The sequence below is a fragment of the Astatotilapia calliptera genome, chromosome 17, assembly GCF_900246225.1.
Source record: "Astatotilapia calliptera chromosome 17, fAstCal1.2, whole genome shotgun sequence".
NCBI classification, from domain to species: domain Eukaryota; kingdom Metazoa; phylum Chordata; class Actinopteri; order Cichliformes; family Cichlidae; genus Astatotilapia; species Astatotilapia calliptera.
In genome coordinates, this window is record NC_039318.1 from 2,279,737 (window position 1) to 2,299,343 (window position 19,607).

The following is a 19,607-nucleotide window of genomic DNA, read 5'->3' on the forward strand; positions in this document are numbered from 1 at the left end:
GTGAGAGAAGGAAGACAGGATAAAGACATGCTGTGGAAGAGAGACAGAGGTTAATAACAGATATACACTACATTTTCATCAATGACATTTTTCATAAAGCAAGCCTACAAAAGCCTATATGTCATGGTCCTGGGTCATTTTGACCCAGTGTTCTTAGTTTTCCTGTAGTTTTGTATTTTGTTCCTTATGTCCATTGGATTGGTTGGTTTGGTATTTGGATTCCCCCTGTGTCCATGTTTTTATTGTGGTGTTTGTTCTGGTACCGTGTTCCCATCCTTTGTGTTCTGTGTTCTCCTCATCCCCCCATATTCATCCTTCTTCTCTGCCTCTCTCTCTCTCTGTGCTCATCTCTGTGTACTGTGTTGTGTTTAAGGTCCACATCTTGGTGTCAGTATTTTCAGTTTCGTGTCCTCCCTGCTCGCTAATTGTCTTCAGCTGTGTTCCCCGTGTGTTCCCACTTCTCTCATTACCTTCTGTGTATTTATGTCAGAGTGTCCCTTTGTTCTGTGTTGCGTCGTCCCTCTAGGTTGTGTGCATTTACCGTGTCTTCCCAGCGCCTCAGCTTTAGTTGCTCCCAGGTTAGTTATTGTATGGCTTCTTATGTTCCTGTTAATAAAGACCTGCCTTTGAGGTCATCACCGTGTGTCTAGAGCTGTGCATTTGGGTCCTCTCTTGCCTTCACACAGCTGCCGCTTGACACTATATTTAGATGAAGGTCAGATGGAGGTCTCAGACTGCTTGCTGCTGGATTGGAAAAGAAAACACCAAAAAAGAGCCACGTGACAGCAACTGCAACATTGCTACTAAATTTGAAAAGTGACTTGTTGATGACTTGTGATGTGTTGGAGCTTTTGCTCCATAACCTTTTAGTTCATGGTGCGCAGAAATCATTTGAGCCACATGTGATTCCGAAGATCCTCCAGGGTGAAGCGGTCCTTGTAGTGCTTCCTCAGACACCCCGTCAAAAAATCCCTGCATTCTTTACAGAAATGAAATACTCTTGTTAAAGTTATCCACAAAGTTATTTCACCTTTCTTATATCAACAGCCCTTTTGGCAGAAATCTTACTGTTTGAAATGTCAGCTAAAATCGGTGGGTTTTGGTTGATGATCTTGTAGTCGCAGTCAAATGGTAACTTGTTGTGTAACAGCTGGTACATCACAACACCCAGCTGCCAGGCTGTAGTATATTCTGCAGAGCAGAAGCCGTACATGAACCACTCTGGACTATTGTAGATCCTGGTTCCTAAAACACAAAGATAAGAAGAATTAATGGGGAGGGAACATGATGTGGAGACAGTTCATGACAGCACAACGCTGTGGCTGAAAACATACCTGCGTTCCTCCTGAACCTTTGTCCCGGAGTAAACGTGACTCCACAGCCAAAATCGATGTATCGCACTCGGGGTTCCTCCGAAGATGTTTCAATTAGAATGTTGTGTGGTTTAATATCTCGGTGGAAAACCCCCTTGTTATCCATCGTAATGGCTGCGTCAACTAGTTGCTTCATTATGACCTAAAAGAAAGGAAGCCATATTTGGAGCACAGGACATTCTCTATGAAAAACTGCTGTAAGCTCCAAATGCTCGTCACTTACCTTAACATGTGTCTCTGACAGAGGTTTATCTGTAGTTTTGAGGTAATTGTCTAAGTCCATGCAATTTTCTGGTTTCTCAAAAACCATAATAAGTTCATCTTCCAGATCAAACCAGTCAAGTAGAAGTGGGGTTATACTGCTTTCCGTATCGTGTGGTCCAGCCCCAACTTGTATCAGTAGCGCCACCTCCAGGGGAACATCAGTACTTTTCCCATTCCAATCCTTCAGAAGGAAAGTTACTTCAGGTCAGTATTCAGAATTTCAACAAAAGTAGCTATCAGCGTACAGACAGTTTTGAAATAGTCACAAAATGACCTGATCTTTAAAAAGCATTCTTTCCACTGAAACATGTCAGTTTAAACAATAAGGTGACCCACTGTTCATAGAATTCGACCATATTTCCTGACGATTTCACACACAACTGTGAGACCAGTCTGGTTCATGCACGGAGGAAATACGTGCCTTATGCTTGATGCCTGAGAAGGCCTGAAATAATATAAATACCTGCTGGAATAAGAAAAGACGCTTACCATTGTTGTGCGCGCAAGTCTGCGCTGTTGAACATGTTTGATTGCCACCTGCATTAAAGACATTTTCTGGGTTAGAGAAGTACAAACAGGAATAAACTGAAGATCTGTGAAATGCAAATGTAAGAAGCCATACTGGAAAACTGTCTTTTATGCGTATTCCAGAAAACACGGTGGCAAAGCCTCCATGACCCAGCACCTCCAGCTCTTGATATTTTTCCAGGAAGTCTTCTGCAGACACACAGGAAAAACATACAGGTTATGACTTGTTACACAGAAAACAGCTGGCACAGTCCTATAGAGCTTTGCTATAACATTTCTATTAATTGGTAAATAGCAGCTACATTTTAGCAGATTAGTAGGTAGGTAACGTCACTACTGCCCAGAGTGTCTCTTATTGTCGATTGGTCCCACAGGAATCAAACCCAATCTCAAACCCCAGGACAAATTCTAAAGGATCTTGTGATCCAGCTCAGAAATATTGCCATTATCTTACCTTTTCTGTCAGTGCCGGATATCCTCGGTGAGTCACATGTTTCAGAGGGTTCCTGGGTGGGACTCTCCTCTGGGCTCGTTGTCCTGCTTTTTTTGCTGGATGGTCCCTCAGATTCGTCACTAGTGCTCTTCCGTTTGTTGCTCCTCTTAATTATACTAGAGTCGCTTGAAGGCACTATGAGAAGGCCAACTAAAATGGAAAAAGTAGTTTGACTTTAAGCATTTTCAGTCCAACTCTGTGTCAACTGCTTTCTACTGACTTTCTAAGGTCTGGCAATCGTGCATTAAAGCAATAACTGCACACTGAAAATCAACACAAAGAAGGCTAAATGAACCAACTACAAAGTTAAAGACCGTTAAGTACACAGTTAAAGTCACAAAATAAACTACATAGCCAAGATAATGTCACAGCTAAAACAGGTCTTATCACTTACATTTCAAACTGGATTCCCCAGAAACAAAGTGGCTGGGACCCGGTTTTGGACCTCCACTGCTTTTGCTTTTTTTGGGGGATTTGTCCAGTCTTTCAGGTAAGTCCCTTCTCTTTCTTCCCTCTATTCTTCCATCTGGAGTCATCTTCACCAGTGTGGAGATGCAAGGCTCTGTTTGGTGTCCTGAAATCAACAAAAGATGATTTAAGTCAAATTCAGTTGCCTCAAATAAAAACCCAGAAGCATGCATAATTACCATATGAATCCCATTTGACTTACCTAGAGGGTTATTCAGATCCACAGGACGTGGTGCAGTATAAGTTGGCCAAGACTTTGACATTGTGTGATTCATTTAGGTTAATTTAGTTTCAGGATTTCACTCTTCACTCTGCAAAGATGCAATGAGCTGTGTGTGAGAACTATGATCTTTAGTGTCTTATAACAATGTCTTATAACAACGAGGTGATGACATCACAAGATTTTGGAATTCTTGGTTTCCATAGCTACAGAACATCAGCCTGGGCTAGGCAGTAGTTTCTGGTGAAGGCAAAGTTCTGTAAAGATTTATTTAGGGGTGCAATATTGCAAAAACTGTAGCGCAGCTGCATAAATGCATGTTTATAGAGGGCTGCTTCAAGGTGGGAACTGTGCTTCTACAACAAAGGCCATAAAACTAGTTAGGAACAAGCAATGGATATTATAGATAATATTGTAGCTATTATACCAACAAGAAGGACTCTCTTTGGGCAGCATTTACTTGTAAGGCAGTAGTGAAGGCTAATGGATAGCTTTGCAGGCTAAAAGCTAGCAGCACAGGTTAAGAGATAAGATAAGATAAGATAAGATAAGATAGAACTTTATTAATCCCTTGGGTGGGTTCCTCTGGGAAATTCGACTTCCAAAAAAAGCACAGCAACGACCAAAGTTACAGTTACAGAACTGTTATATATATATATACACACACACACACACACACACACACACACATATATAAATACAGAGACAAATATAAATAAAATATACAAAGGGGATAAATAGAATAAATAGGAATAAAAAATAAAAATACAAGTGAATTGCACATTTCAAGTATTGAGTCTGTTGACTATTTACAAAAAGTATTGCACAAGGTATTGTACAGTGAGGTGAAGAGGCACTACAGCTTAGTTGTTCCCCCCTCCTTTGTCCTCCTGTTTCCCCTCCCTCTCCCCTCCAGAGAGGAGTTAAACAGTCTGATGGCGTGTGGGACAAAGGAGTTTTTAAGTCTGTTAGTTCTTGTCTTGGGGAGAAGCAACCTGTCACTGAACAGACTCTTCTGGTTGTTTATGGCCGTGTGCAGAGGATGCCCAGCATTGTCCATAATGTCCATCAGTTTCTTTAATGTCCTTTTCTCTGCCACTGTCACCAGAGTGTCCAGCTTCATGCCGACCACAGAGCTAGCCCTCCTGATCAGTTTCTCCAGCCTGGATGAGTCCCTCTTTGCTGTGCTGCTCCCCCAGCACACCACAGCATAGAAAAGTACTCCAGCAACCACTGACTGGTAAAACATCCTCAGGAGCTTCCTGCAGATGTTAAAAGACCTCAGCCTCCTGAGGAAGTACAGTCGGCTTTGGGCTTTTTTATACAGGTGCTCTGTGTTGCATGACCAGTCCAGTTTATTGTCCACCCACAGCCCGAGGTACTTGTACTTGTTGACCACCTCCCTCCTCCCCCTCTATCTGAACTGGCAGTGGACCTTCTCTGGACCTCCCGAAGTCCACAACCAGTTCCTTAGTCTTTGAGGTGTTGAGTTGCAGGTGGTTTGTGTGACTCCATAAGTCAAAATTCACTTGATTTCAGTTTTATTTACAGCACCAAATCACAAAAACAGTTGCCTAAAGGTGCTGGAATGTGTTGACTGATCTATAAATCGTATCTGTGCGCATTATTGTGACTAGTTACTCACTAAATGTATGAGCAGTATTGGATGTAATGCATAATAAAATTATGCGTTACTGTGATGAGGTTATATTTTTCAAGGTTCAAAGGCTATAGAAAGAAAGCACGTGTAGCCCAGTGAATTTGAACTTCCACAGTTATTCTTTTTCCTTTCCTGCCTAATGTATTTTCTTATAATTTCTCAATAATTTATTTGCTCTGTTTTACCTAACCTCCGACTGTCTTGGTGAGTGTTGTGGAAGTTAGTATTGTTAGCTGATGTAACAAGCATGGTACCTGCTTCCCAACTCTATCGGTGTGGGGTTTTTTCTTTTTTTCTTTAACCGCTGGTTGTTCATATTTATGTTCCACTTGTATACCTCATCTGTTTGTATGTTGTATACTCACTGATTGTTCAATAAAGTTCTTGTTAAAATTACACACATATATATATATATTAGGGGTGCAACAATACACAAAATTCACGGTTCGGTTCGATACTTTGGTGTCACGGTTCGATATTTTTTCGATACAAAAAAAATGTTCATGCCTTTTTAATTTGTCATTTATTAAAATTATAAATATATATTTTAACTCAAAAGTACAGTTTTTAAATTTAACCCTAACCCTTGTGCGTGTTTTTTATTTTGACAGCGAATGCACACCTGCGGACCACTTATGTGCAGCCCTGGTTATTTAGCTCATCATATCGCAGCCACAGAAATTCTTTTGTCCATGAAACCATAAAGCTGCACTTTCTTTTTGCCTTATAGTCTGATTTGTCATAACTTCTCCGTTTTGTGGTAAGCTTTTCTTTGGCTGTCACTTCTTCACCCTGACCTGTCTTATTTGGCTCAGCAGAACTAAAATATATATCCTGCTGCTTTTACACACGCACTCACATAACGCTCAGCGATTCTCTGCGCGATCAACCTCTCACATGTTTAAGCTGCAGGAGATTTCACTTGTCATGTTTGCATAGTAAGCTAACGATTGATAAGACGATGTCAGAGGAATTGGTGCACAAATTATCATCACTCACCAATCAGTGCTGTCGCTCTCTATACACAGTTCGTGCGATTGCAAAGTGAAAGCAAAAAACAAGCGCAAATTCAAACGCGATTTCAATATGTCACATATTGACAGTATATAAGTATTGTCTTGAGCACTGTTAGTGCCAACATATATAAATGGCAAAATAAAATAAAAATACTTCATGAATATCTCATAATTGTATATATTTGTGCATTTGAGCTGAGCATTGAGCGGGGACTTTTCACTATCGATCGATTATGATCAATGACAGTGAACCTGAGCACCTCCCCTACCTTTGGTGTGCGCTCACGCAGCTTGTAGAAAAAGTTTAGTGTGGAAGAAGTGGAGAAGGTGGAGCTGAAAAGCTGACATAAAACAATTAAAACTAAAAATGGGTGCAGCAAAATGTGTCGATTTAACCGCCATGTTAGCTGTCAGTGCTGCTGCACCAGCAGCAAGCGGTAACAACTAGTGACAACCAGTGAGAACCAGCAACAACCGGTAACCAAGCCTCACAGTCAAATATTGTTTGAAACAGATACTTGGATTTCAAATAATTTAGAACTGATACTACCTTTTATGTGATGCTCCTCTTCTATCCAAATCACCTGAAAGGCAACAAAAAAGATTCTCTATCCCTGGTGATTGCTGCAACCAGCAGCACAGCAGTGAAAAAAAAAGCAGTGATCATTTGTATGTAAACAACACATGAGTTATTGGATGTGATCGCTACAGGTTATCACATCCAATATGGCAACAGCTCTTGAGCAATGTGTGCATGACATGACAAAGGTTAATAAGAGGCCTAACATTGTAGAGGGAAGCCAAAGTGTTTGAGGAGAACTCGGAAAGACACAGGCCATCACCATGGACTCAACCAAAAAGGATGAATGCATGTTGTGTGCATGCTGCATACCTATGTGTTCAAAGTAAAACGTGTGTACTGAACAGAGCATTTGCCATCCAGAAGCATTTATTGTTTTTGTAATCATGCTTTTGTATCATATTTTATGAAGAAGACTAGTCAGTTGGCAATATGGCGCCACCTGTTGTCATCTTCTCTCTGCTCTGATTCCCAAATGTGGTCAAACATTAATATAGTATATACAACAGTAATGAAAAAATCACACAAAATATGACTCTTTTTTTTTTTTTTTAATAGTTGTTAACTTAAAATGGCACCAAATAGTACCCCCAAAGCAAACCTTTCGGTATGCCAACATTTCTTCAGCTACTTTCAGGGCAGGGTCGGATGATGATGAGCTACAATAAAATGCATCATGGCCTCAATTCAATTCAAGGGTCGCGGGGGGCGCTGGAGCCTATCCCAGCTGTCATAGGGCGAGAGGCGGGGTATACCCTGGACAGGTCGCCAGTCTGTCGCAGGGCCAACACACAGGGACAGACAACCATTCGCACTCACATTCACACCTAATGGCAATTTGGATTATCCAATTAACCTATCCCCACAAGCTGCATGTCTTTGGACGGTGGGAGGAAGCCGGAGTACCCAGAGGGAACCCACGCAAACACGGGGAGAACATGCAAACTCCACACAGAAAGACCCCAGCCTGATGTTAGAATTGAACTCAGGACCTTCTTGCTGTGCGGCAACAGTGCTAACCACTGTGCCACCGTGCTGCCCAATTCAATTCAATTGTATTTATATAGCGCCAAATCACAACAAAAGTCGCCTCAAGGCACTTCATAGATACAGAGAAAAACCCAACAATCATATGACCCCCTTTGAGCAAGCACTTTGGCGACAGTGGGAAGGAAAAACTCCCTTTTAACAGGAAGAAACCTCCGGCAGAACCAGGCTCAGGGAGGGGCGGCCATCTGCTGCGACCGGTTGGGGTGAGAGAAGGAAGACAGGATAAAGACATGCTGTGGAAGAGAGACAGAGGTTAATAACAGATATACACTACATTTTCATCAATGACATTTTTCATAAAGCAAGCCTACAAAAGCCTATATGTCATGGTCCTGGGTCATTTTGACCCAGTGTTCTTAGTTTTCCTGTAGTTTTGTATTTTGTTCCTTATGTCCATTGGATTGGTTGGTTTGGTATTTGGATTCCCCCTGTGTCCATGTTTTTATTGTGGTGTTTGTTCTGGTACCGTGTTCCCATCCTTTGTGTTCTGTGTTCTCCTCATCCCCCCATATTCATCCTTCTTCTCTGCCTCTCTCTCTCTGTGCTCATCTCTGTGTACTGTGTTGTGTTTAAGGTCCACATCTTGGTGTCAGTATTTTCAGTTTCGTGTCCTCCCTGCTCGCTAATTGTCTTCAGCTGTGTTCCCCGTGTGTTCCCACTTCTCTCATTACCTTCTGTGTATTTATGTCAGAGTGTCCCTTTGTTCTGTGTTGCGTCGTCCCTCTAGGTTGTGTGCATTTACCGTGTCTTCCCAGCGCCTCAGCTTTAGTTGCTCCCAGGTTAGTTATTGTATGGCTTCTTATGTTCCTGTTAATAAAGACCTGCCTTTGAGGTCATCACCGTGTGTCTAGAGCTGTGCATTTGGGTCCTCTCTTGCCTTCACACAGCCGCCGCTTGACACTATATTTAGATGAAGGTCAGATGGAGGTCTCAGACTGCTTGCTGCTGGATTGGAAAAGAAAACACCAAAAAAGAGCCACGTGACAGCAACTGCAACATTGCTACTAAATTTGAAAAGTGACTTGTTGATGACTTGTGATGTGTTGGAGCTTTTGCTCCATAACCTTTTAGTTCATGGTGCGCAGAAATCATTTGAGCCACATGTGATTCCGAAGATCCTCCAGGGTGAAGCGGTCCTTGTAGTGCTTCCTCAGACACCCCGTCAAAAAATCCCTGCATTCTTTACAGAAATGAAATACTCTTGTTAAAGTTATCCACAAAGTTATTTCACCTTTCTTATATCAACAGCCCTTTTGGCAGAAATCTTACTGTTTGAAATGTCAGCTAAAATCGGTGGGTTTTGGTTGATGATCTTGTAGTCGCAGTCAAATGGTAACTTGTTGTGTAACAGCTGGTACATCACAACACCCAGCTGCCAGGCTGTAGTATATTCTGCAGAGCAGAAGCCGTACATGAACCACTCTGGACTATTGTAGATCCTGGTTCCTAAAACACAAAGATAAGAAGAATTAATGGGGAGGGAACATGATGTGGAGACAGTTCATGACAGCACAACGCTGTGGCTGAAAACATACCTGCGTTCCTCCTGAACCTTTGTCCCGGAGTAAACGTGACTCCACAGCCAAAATCGATGTATCGCACTCGGGGTTCCTCCGAAGATGTTTCAATTAGAATGTTGTGTGGTTTAATATCTCGGTGGAAAACCCCCTTGTTATCCATCGTAATGGCTGCGTCAACTAGTTGCTTCATTATGACCTAAAAGAAAGGAAGCCATATTTGGAGCACAGGACATTCTCTATGAAAAACTGCTGTAAGCTCCAAATGCTCGTCACTTACCTTAACATGTGTCTCTGACAGAGGTTTATCTGTAGTTTTGAGGTAATTGTCTAAGTCCATGCAATTTTCTGGTTTCTCAAAAACCATAATAAGCTCATCTTCCAGATCAAACCAGTCAAGTAGAAGTGGGGTTATACTGCTTTCCGTATCGTGTGGTCCAGCCCCAACTTGTATCAGTAGCGCCACCTCCAGGGGAACATCAGTACTTTTCCCATTCCAATCCTTCAGAAGGAAAGTTACTTCAGGTCAGTATTCAGAATTTCAACAAAAGTAGCTATCAGCGTACAGACAGTTTTGAAATAGTCACAAAATGACCTGATCTTTAAAAAGCATTCTTTCCACTGAAACATGTCAGTTTAAACAATAAGGTGACCCACTGTTCATAGAATTCGACCATATTTCCTGACGATTTCACACACAACTGTGAGACCAGTCTGGTTCATGCACGGAGGAAATACGTGCCTTATGCTTGATGCCTGAGAAGGCCTGAAATAATATAAATACTAGGGCTGCCACAAACGATCATTTTGATAGTCGACTAGTCACCGATTATTTTTGCGATTAGTCGACTAATCAGATCATCCATTGGACGTAAAACTACAGCTTATTGCACCAGCAGTATCTGCTCTTATATAACTATCATTAGCTTACAGCTTTAAGTGTTTAAGGTCTGTGCTAACTAAAAATAAAGACAAGATGATAGTTTATTAAATTTTAATGAAATTTGCAGATTGTTTCGGTGAAGTTTAATAAACTCCTTGCTATCTAAAATATAACAGGACACTGGAGTATATTCTGGAGCATCTCACACTTCTGATAATCAGCTGTCTGCTTGATGTTTATTCAGCTGTGTAAAAACTATAACTTTAATCTCAGACAAACTGATTTACTCAGGAACAAATAAAATACTAAAAAAAGCCAAACAATAACATTTTAAGTTATCTAAGTGACTCATATATATTTAACCTGAGTAGCGAAAGACGGCGGTGGGTTTGAAAACGATTTGCGGGGAGTCCGGTGTTCTCACGGCGCTAGTGAGCCTAGCCCCCGGCTCGCTAACGAGCTAGTGGGTAACAGATGTCTCCGAAAACGTCGGAGCGCTTTTGAAAATATGCGGTGTCTTGATAAACTGAGCAGATATTTGAGGTTTACACAGCTACATTCTCGCCTGAAAATATGTTAAACGTTTATTTTGTGACCCAGAAAGAATAATAAGAGTAACATTAAAACTAACTAGCTGCCGCCATTGTTGGAAACTGCGCTGGGCCGCGCTATGAATTCTGGGACACAGCTGCTTCTTCTTCTTCTTCTTCGGGGTTTAACGGTAGCTGACATCCTTGTACATGCAATGCTGCCATCTTCTGTTTCAGTCCGTTATTACACTCTTAAATCCTGCCACTTACTCCTGCGTCTTTTGTGATCTTACAAAGCTTCAAACGACGCGTCGACTATTAAATCAGTCGTCGACGATTTTGATAGTCGACGTAATCGTGACTAGTCGACAAATCGTGGCAGCCCTAATAAATACCTACTGGAATAAGAAAAGACGCTTACCATTGTTGTGCGCGCAAGTCTGCGCTGTTGAACATGTTTGATTGCCACCTGCATTAAAGACATTTTCTGGGTTAGAGAAGTACAAACAGGAATAAACTGAAGATCTGTGAAATGCAAATGTAAGAAGCCATACTGGAAAACTGTCTTTTATGCGTATTCCGGAAAACACGGTGGCAAAGCCTCCATGACCCAGCACCTCCAGCTCTTGATATTTTTCCAGGAAGTCTTCTGCAGACACACAGGAAAAACATACAGGTTATGACTTGTTACACAGAAAACAGCTGGCACAGTCCTATAGAGCTTTGTTATAACATTTCTATTAATTGGTAAATAGCAGCTACATTTTAGCAGATTAGTAGGTAGGTAACGTCATTACTGCCCAGAGTGTCTCTTATTGTCGATTGGTCCCACAGGAATCAAACCCAATCTCAAACCCCAGGACAAATTCTAAAGGATCTTGTGATCCAGCTCAGAAATATTGCCATTATCTTACCTTTTCTGTCAGTGCCGGATATCCTCGGTGAGTCACATGTTTCAGAGGGTTCCTGGGTGGGACTCTCCTCTGGGCTCGTTGTCCTGCTTTTTTTGCTGGATGGTCCCTCAGATTCGTCACTAGTGCTCTTCCGTTTGTTGCTCCTCTTAATTATACTAGAGTCGCTTGAAGGCACTATGAGAAGGCCAACTAAAATGGAAAAAGTAGTTTGACTTTAAGCATTTTCAGTCCAACTCTGTGTGTCAACTGCTTTCTACTGACTTTCTAAGGTCTGGCAATCGTGCATTAAAGCAATAACTGCACACTGAAAATCAACACAAAGAAGGCTAAATGAACCAACTACAAAGTTAAAGACCGTTAAGTACACAGTTAAAGTCACAAAATAAACTACATAGCCAAGATAATGTCACAGCTAAAACAGGTCTTATCACTTACATTTCAAACTGGATTCCCCAGAAACAAAGTGGCTGGGACCCGGTTTTGGACCTCCACTGCTTTTGCTTTTTTTGGGGGATTTGTCCAGTCTTTCAGGTAAGTCCCTTCTCTTTCTTCCCTCTATTCTTCCATCTGGAGTCATCTTCACCAGTGTGGAGATGCAAGGCTCTGTTTGGTGTCCTGAAATCAACAAAAGATGATTTTGTTTAAGTCAAATTCAGTTGCCTCAAATAAAAACCCAGAAGCATGCATAATTACCATATGAATCCCATTTGACTTACCTAGAGGGTTATTCAGATCCACAGGACGTGGTGCAGTATAAGTTGGCCAAGACTTTGACATTGTGTGATTCATTTAGGTTAATTTAGTTTCAGGATTTCACTCTTCACTCTGCAAAGATGCAATGAGCTGTGTGTGAGAACTATGATCTTTAGTGTCTTATAACAATGTCTTATAACAACGAGGTGATGACATCACAAGATTTTGGAATTCTTGGTTTCCATAGCTACAGAACATCAGCCTGGGCTAGGCAGTAGTTTCTGGTGAAGGCAAAGTTCTGTAAAGATTTATTTAGGGGTGCAATATTGCAAAAACTGTAGCGCAGCTGCATAAATGCATGTTTATAGAGGGCTGCTTCAAGGTGGGAACTGTGCTTCTACAACAAAGGCCATAAAACTAGTTAGGAACAAGCAATGGATATTATAGATAATATTGTAGCTATTATACCAACAAGAAGGACTCTCTTTGGGCAGCATTTACTTGTAAGGCAGTAGTGAAGGCTAATGGATAGCTTTGCAGGCTAAAAGCTAGCAGCACAGGTTAAGTCAAAATTCACTTGATTTCAGTTTTATTTACAGCACCAAATCACAAAAACAGTTGCCTAAAGGTGCTGGAATGTGTTGACTGATCTATAAATTGTATCTGTGCGCATTATTGTGACTAGTTACTCACTAAATGTATGAGCAGTATTGGATGTAATGCATAATAAAATTATGCGTTACTGTGATGAGGTTATATTTTTCAAGGTTCAAAGGCTATAGAAAGAAAGCACGTGTAGCCCAGTGAATTTGAACTTCCACAGTTATTCTTTTTCCTTTCCTGCCTAATGTATTTTCTTATAATTTCTCAATAATTTATTTGCTCTGTTTTACCTAACCTCCGACTGTCTTGGTGAGTGTTGTGGAAGTTAGTATTGTTAGCTGATGTAACAAGCATGGTACCTGCTTCCCAACTCTATCGGTGTGGGTTTTTTTTCTTTTTTTCTTTAACCGCTGGTTGTTCATATTTATGTTCCACTTGTATACCTCATCTGTTTGTATGTTGTATACTCACTGATTGTTCAATAAAGTTCTTGTTAAAATTACACACATATATATATATATATTAGGGGTGCAACGATACACAAAATTCACGGTTCGGTTCGATACTTTGGTGTCACGGTTCGATATTTTTTCGATACAAAAAAAATGTTCATGCCTTTTTAATTTGTCATTTATTAAAATTATGAATATATATTTTAACTCAAAAGTACAGTTTTTAAATTTAACCCTAACCCTTGTGCGTGTTTTTTATTTTGACAGCGAATGCACACCTGCGGACCACTTATGTGCAGCCCTGGTTATTTAGCTCATCATATCGCAGCCACAGAAATTCTTTTGTCCATGAAACCATAAAGCTGCACTTTCTTTTTGCCTTATAGTCTGATTTGTCATAACTTCTCCGTTTTGTGGTAAGCTTTTCTTTGGCTGTCACTTCTTCACCCTGACCTGTCTTATTTGGCTCAGCAGAACTAAAATATATATCCTGCTGCTTTTACACACGCACTCACATAACGCTCAGCGATTCTCTGCACGATCAACCTCTCACATGTTTAAGCTGCGGGAGATTTCACTTGTCATGTTTGCATAGTAAGCTAACGATTGATAAGACGATGTCAGAGGAATTGGTGCACAAATTATCATCACTCACCAATCAGTGCTGTCGCTCTCTATACACAGTTCACACGATTGCAAAGTGAAAGCAAAAAACAAGCGCAAATTCAAACGCGATTTCAATATGTCACATATTGACAGTGGCTCACCGATGCCAATGACGTAATTACCCAGCTACATTTCTGAAAGAATGCAAAAGCATTGACATATATTTTTCCTTCCTACGATAGGCCGACGGGCAGGGCAGAGATAGATTTTGGTAGCCCGACTGGAAAAATCGATAGCGATATTGCGAGCCCTGTATCTGATTGAGGAATCACTCATCTTTTGAAAAGAGAGTTTATTACAGAGAAATGGCTCTTTCCAAAATAAAAGCTATACTATCCGCTTCTTCTGGGCTATATTCTCAGCAGCATATTAAACATATCAGGTCCCCATAAGGAGAATCCTGTGCTAACGGCTGTCTAAACGACTCGGGTAAAGTTTGTAGCATGCGTACTTGTTGTTTTTGTCTGCTTCCACTTGTCTTTGCACTAGGATGATGTCGGCGTAAATGTGCAGTCATATTCGTCGTGTTCCCACTAGTGCTTTCAGGTTAATCTCGTTGAAATGACCTTAACGCCACAACACGGCAAATCTCCATTATCATGCATGGGGCTAGACGGCCAACACGTTAACGAGCTAACTGCGCTAACACGCTAGCTCCCACCTATGTAATTGAGCATTGCATGGCACATCCAACATACTGTTTTACTTTAGTCCATGACGCGCTTACCTTCAGGGTCATACGTCACATGAAAACCAAAATAATTCCAAACGCCAGATCTGAATGAGGATGGGGGAGGTTCAATTTGCCATGTTGCAAGGAGAGCTTAACTTCTGTCTTGCTAGCTTGCCCTGCGCTCTTCCTTCTGACGATGCTGTCTGTGTTGAGCGCTCAGTGGATCTGCGCTCAACAGTGCAGCCTAGGCGGAGTAGTCGAACACAGATTCACTGAGCGCTCAGCACAGACAGAAGGAAAGTTGATAAAATAAATTACAAATTTTGTATTGTTCGATACATATGCGTACCGAACCGAAAGCACTGTATCGAACGGTTCAATATCGATACGAATATCGTTGCAGTCCTAATATAAATATATATATATACATACATACATATATATATATACAGGGCCGGCCCGTGGCATAGGCCGTATAGGCAAATGCTAAGGGCGCCGTCCATCAGGGGGCGCCACGCCAGTGCCACAAATGTTGAAAAAAAAAAAAAAAAGTTGGTACTATTATTTCTAAATACAAAAAATAATCCCACGTTAATTAAAATGCAAAGTAAAGCTTATTTAATAGAAATATTATTTGTTACAACATTACGCCCCCCCCTCGCACGGTGCGCCCCCTCCCTTCCCGTATCATGGTTCCTTTTGGACGTCGCCACATCAAAAAATCAACACAAGATGTCAAAACGGCCAAAACTGTCAGGTGCCCAGGGAAGAAAAAAGAGAAAAGAAGGGGAGGAGAAACGAGAAAAAGACAGAGGTAGGTAACGTTAGCCTACATGAAATTATTTGTCTGAATGTGATAGTAACCTAAATTTTTAGCATTAAGCTAATGTTACATGATTCACTAATTGCTAATCAATAAATAGCTAGTTAACTGTTTTAACGTCAGTTAATATTGTGGAGGGGGCTAAATTGTTATGGAAAATAATAATGTAATGTTAGGTAATTACAGTACTCCCACCATTCCTCATTTGTATTCATCTTTTAAGCAGGTGTTTTTTGTTTACATTGTTATTGCCTTCTGGTTAGCTAACGTTTACCCTGCAGGTAATAGTCACTTTTCCACCCCTGTATATATTATAGTTGTAAGCCTAGTTGTTAAAGTGCACATCATTAATGTTAATTAAGCAATATCACATGAGAGGGAATGCTGTTTTTTAATATGAGCACTGCTGTGATTCGGTCAAAGATAATCATAACATAACATTCTCATATGATATTATACTGTTACTTTGCATTCTGCCATTCAGCATTTCACTGTAATGATGACAATAAATTGAATCTAATCTAATTTGCATAAGAGTTAACATCATACATATATCTCTCTGGTTTTTCATTTATATTATATCATTTCATTTTATTCCTGGAATCATATGTTTTTATTATTAGACTTTAATTCTCAGTGGTGTCACATACTCCTCTCTTCAGATGCACTGTTGAAGTTTCTAAATCCCACCCCTGGGCCATCTACCACATCTACCGCTGCTGCCTCCACTTCAGCAGCACAACCCACCAGTGATGCAGCATCAGCAGCACAACCCAGCCATGATGCAGCAGCATCAAGCGGCCTTCCTGTTGCCTCCACCTCAGCAGCACAACCCACCAGTTAAAGTCATACTGGTTTATTTAATATCTTGTTTTGTGCAGTGCCTTATTTATATTGTATTTTTAATTTATTTTATCCAACTTGTTGACACGCTTTATTGTGTTTATGTATGTTATTCATATATTTTTTTATCTTGTTAATTATTCTGATTGTGAATTTGCTTTCTTTAAGCTAAAAAAAAAGGTCAAAGACAAAGCTATTCGGTTTCTTGTGAGTACATACACTACACTGCCAATGTAGGGGGGCGCCACCTAAAATCTTGCCTAGGGCGCCTGTGTATATGTTGCAGCTTTTAGGCAGGGATGACTCCGAGAGTTGCTTTCTCACTGCATATGTTTTATTTCACAATCAGATCGATAACAAAAACATACAGCAGCTCCTCTCCAACTCCTAGCCCTTCGCTGCGGTGGAAAAAGAACGACTCCAATCCCCTTCAAGGAACATACGTACAAAAGAGTTTTCCTGACACACCAATGGGGCGTTCAATGCCATCTTGTAAATATGAGTACTCTGGCAGAATAACTGTTCAAATGAAAAATACACCAGAACAAACAAGCAAACAAAAAAAAGAAGTGTGGGGTACCTTTGAACCAATGAACAAAGTATAACAATTTATACTTTTTAACATAACCCGGCCCCGTCAATATGTGTATCTCTCACACTCTCCCCCACTCGAGAAATGTCATCCCGACATAAATGTACCTTATAATCTACAATCCATAGAGAACAATAGAGTGGCATGGACTATTTACCAGGTTACATTATACCTTTTTATTTTTAAGTTACCCAAACTACCGTGCACTGTAGTTGTGTATACTCCTGATATAATCAGTTTAGCTTTCTTTTTTTGTTTTTAGTCCAACATTCAATCTATCAAATTACCATGCTATTTGTACTCTCCTGTAAGGGCATTAACTTTGTCCACATCTCATCTGAACACTAAGCATCTTCCCTTTACTCATACACATGTTCGGCCTGCAATCCATGTGTCACGATATTTCAATCAACATAGGTACATTTGTTACAATCTGAAATAGGGGTACCAAGTGTAAACATTATATCTTCCTCTTTTACCAAGGTCGCCAGTAACCTTGAATATTCACACATTTGGTGGCCACTATTCTTTCTTCAAGACTTGGTTGTCCAAGTTTACTATAGGTCAAAGTCTGTCTGTGTCTCCTTTCTCTCTTTGGGTATGGACTTGGCTGGTCTGTTTCCAAAGCCTCTTCGACATCAGAGCTGCTGTCCACCTCCCCTGCACCCACAATAGCCACATCCTCTGGTTCCATATTGTCCATTTTCTCCTCATCAGCTTGGCTGGGGTCCCCCTGGCCATCTCCTGACATGTGAGGAAGCTCATCTGGCTCACCCCCGTCCCTTAGTGGCATAAACTCTGCCGCTGTGGGGTCCAATGTAGGTGAACACTGAGGCTCAGGATAAGGCCAGGTGAAAACCGCATCAGAAAACTCATCTGTGTCCTCCTCCTCCTCACTCCCCACTTGTGTCGGAGTCATGCATGTTTGTTTCCGTTTGTTATAATGTCTTTTCCTTGTTTTAGTACTAGTTACAGTTGCCTCCTTATCTGCTGGGAGCGGAAGAAAATCGCAAGGCAACAACATATTCCTGTGCAAAATCCTTGTCCTGCCTTTACCATTCTCTGGCTCTAACTCAAACACAGGACTGTCCTCTCCCCTTTGTTTTTTAATGATGTAGATGTTGTCTTCCCAATAGGAGCAGATTTTACCTGGCCCACCCCTCTCCACAACATTTCTAACAAGGACACGACTCCCTATTTGAAGTGGTGGACCATGCACACTTTTGTTGTACTGCCTTTTACCTCGGTCAGCTGACTTAGCTGCATTTTTGGAGGCGACAGTGTAAGCTTCAGCCATTCTCCTTCTCCATCTGTCCACATAGTCCTGGTAGGAGCCTGAACTGTCCTCCTGCTCAATGCCAAAGAGAAGGTCAACCGGTAACCGTGGTGACCTACCAAACATTAGGAGAAAAGGAGGGTAGCCAGTGGCCTCATTAACAGTACAATTGTAGGCATGTACAACTTTATGGAGGTGGCTTTTCCAGTCTCTTTTCTGTTCCTCTGTTAGTGTTCTTAACATCGAGAGCAAGGTCCTGTTGAATCTTTCGGTCTGCCCATTTCCTTGTGGGTGATAAGTAGGGGTGGGTTTTTATAATCGATTCATCGATTAAAATAGATTCTGGCTTGGATAACGTAAAATCGATTCATTAAAATCCTGAATCGATTTTTTAATATAAATTTATTTTGTCCGAAATGCCAGAATCTCTGGTGACATCTCACAAAATTTCAAGAACCACCAAGCAGTAAATGAGAGCAGGTACAGGGATTCTGCACATAGACTTAAACACACAGCGCGACCCGCGGATCAGAATCAGTTAGATGTCGCCTTTCTCACAGTCGGGGCTGAAAGCTGACAGCTCGCTGATCCGGGTCCGCGCTTTGTGTTCACGCCCTTTATGCGCTGATTCTAAAGCTGTTAGTTTGATCTCTCTCCAAACAATATTGACCGAACCAGCAGCAAAAGAAGATCCAAACGCTTCACATAAACATCGTCATGAATTCACTCTTTTACTGTTTTGCTTCCATTGCGATGCGCAGCTCTCTCTCTCTCCCTCTCTCCCTCCCCCTCTCCCCCCCCTCTCCTCTCGAACAGTTTCGCTTTCTTCATTATTCGCTTGCTTGTTATGCACAAGTCTACTGTTGTTTACAGCGCTGTCGGCCGCTGTTTTTTTCCCTTTTAAATTCTTCCGAAAAGAAAACCTCATTTCTGCTGTTCAATACTGAACAAATTTAAACTTTTTAATATTATTCAAAATGCAAAATGCTTAGCCGTGTGTCTAATAAAACCGCTGTAACGTCAGAGGTAATGTTCATTAATTAATGGTTTTCTTTCGTTTTTGATGTACTGCAGAATATTTTTATAAAATCCCAGGCCAGGAAAACCTTCATGTTTTTCTGTGTTTTATCCTCAGCTACTTTGACACAAAGGCATCTGCTGTGATGCTCACACCTTGGATAAAGTCTTGCGAGTGTCAGCTTCCTTTTTATAGATACAAAAATATGTAAATGTTCTGATCTGAATTATACTTCTGACTGTCAAAATTTCCCAGATTTAAATCGAATCGAATCGAATTAAATCGAATCGTGGATCGAATCGATTTGGGACCTTGTGAATCGGAATTGAATCGATTCTAGAAATCAGTGACGATACCCAGCCCTAGTGATAAGGAGTAGTGTGTGACCCTTTAACACCAGCCAGTTCTTTTAAATGGTGCAACAGTCTATTCTCAAACTCTCGCCCCAAATCATGGTGTAATTTTTCTGGAA

The 19,607-nt window shown here is 41.1% G+C and overlaps 2 protein-coding genes across 5 annotated transcripts; both read right to left on the bottom strand.

The window, feature by feature from the left end:
• LOC113009130 (serine/threonine-protein kinase pim-2-like) lies at nucleotides 1-8,452 on the bottom strand. 4 transcript variants are annotated; one of them, XR_003270121.1, is made up of 11 exons: nucleotides 6,292-6,540; nucleotides 3,329-3,437; nucleotides 3,053-3,232; nucleotides 2,620-2,808; nucleotides 2,260-2,354; nucleotides 2,127-2,174; nucleotides 1,597-1,818; nucleotides 1,335-1,515; nucleotides 1,069-1,245; nucleotides 542-979; nucleotides 1-30 (listed from the first exon to the last, which is right to left on the bottom strand). XR_003270121.1 is itself a non-coding variant. In XM_026147260.1 (10 exons), the coding sequence occupies exons 2-10, from the start codon at nucleotides 3,399-3,401 to the stop codon at nucleotides 888-890; spliced, it is 1,257 nt and encodes a 418-aa protein (XP_026003045.1). In that variant the 5' UTR covers nucleotides 3,402-3,437; nucleotides 8,395-8,452; the 3' UTR covers nucleotides 37-887. The 4 variants fall into 4 exon arrangements, 3 of the variants coding, with proteins under 3 accessions (XP_026003045.1, XP_026003043.1, XP_026003042.1); XM_026147260.1 differs by lacking the exons at nucleotides 1-30; nucleotides 6,292-6,540 and adding an exon at nucleotides 8,395-8,452 and having other exon boundaries at nucleotides 37-979; XM_026147258.1 differs by lacking the exons at nucleotides 1-30; nucleotides 6,292-6,540 and adding an exon at nucleotides 6,573-6,606 and having other exon boundaries at nucleotides 37-979.
• A 268-nt stretch (nucleotides 8,453-8,720) lies between these two features.
• On the bottom strand, nucleotides 8,721-12,321 carry LOC113009132 (serine/threonine-protein kinase pim-2-like). The gene is made up of 9 exons (XM_026147262.1): nucleotides 12,213-12,321; nucleotides 11,932-12,111; nucleotides 11,497-11,685; nucleotides 11,137-11,231; nucleotides 11,004-11,051; nucleotides 9,450-9,671; nucleotides 9,188-9,368; nucleotides 8,922-9,098; nucleotides 8,721-8,832 (listed from the first exon to the last, which is right to left on the bottom strand). Exons 1-9 carry the CDS (start codon nucleotides 12,283-12,285, stop codon nucleotides 8,741-8,743), a joined length of 1,257 nt encoding a protein of 418 aa, XP_026003047.1. The 5' UTR covers nucleotides 12,286-12,321; the 3' UTR covers nucleotides 8,721-8,740.
• Nucleotides 12,322-19,607: the final 7,286 nt, after the last annotated feature.

What these genes read in the sequence shown, in the direction of transcription:
- LOC113009130 (XM_026147260.1), bottom strand. Translation starts at nt 3,401, where the DNA reads ATGAATCACACAATGTCAAAGTCTTGGCCAACTTATACTGCACCACGT. An exon ending in GACTTGCGCGCACAACAATG is followed by an intron (nt 1,819 to 2,126) that starts GTAAGCGTCTTT and finishes TTCCTTCTGAAG; the next exon opens with GATTGGAATGGGAAAAGTAC. An exon ending in AAGGTTCAGGAGGAACGCAG is followed by an intron (nt 1,246 to 1,334) that starts GTATGTTTTCAG and finishes TTTGTGTTTTAG; the next exon opens with GAACCAGGATCTACAATAGT.
- LOC113009132 (XM_026147262.1), bottom strand. Translation starts at nt 12,285, where the DNA reads ATGAATCACACAATGTCAAAGTCTTGGCCAACTTATACTGCACCACGT. An exon ending in ATCCGGCACTGACAGAAAAG is followed by an intron (nt 11,232 to 11,496) that starts GTAAGATAATGG and finishes GTGTGTCTGCAG; the next exon opens with AAGACTTCCTGGAAAAATAT. An exon ending in TTTAGCTGACATTTCAAACA is followed by an intron (nt 8,833 to 8,921) that starts GTAAGATTTCTG and finishes ATTTCTGTAAAG; the next exon opens with AATGCAGGGATTTTTTGACG.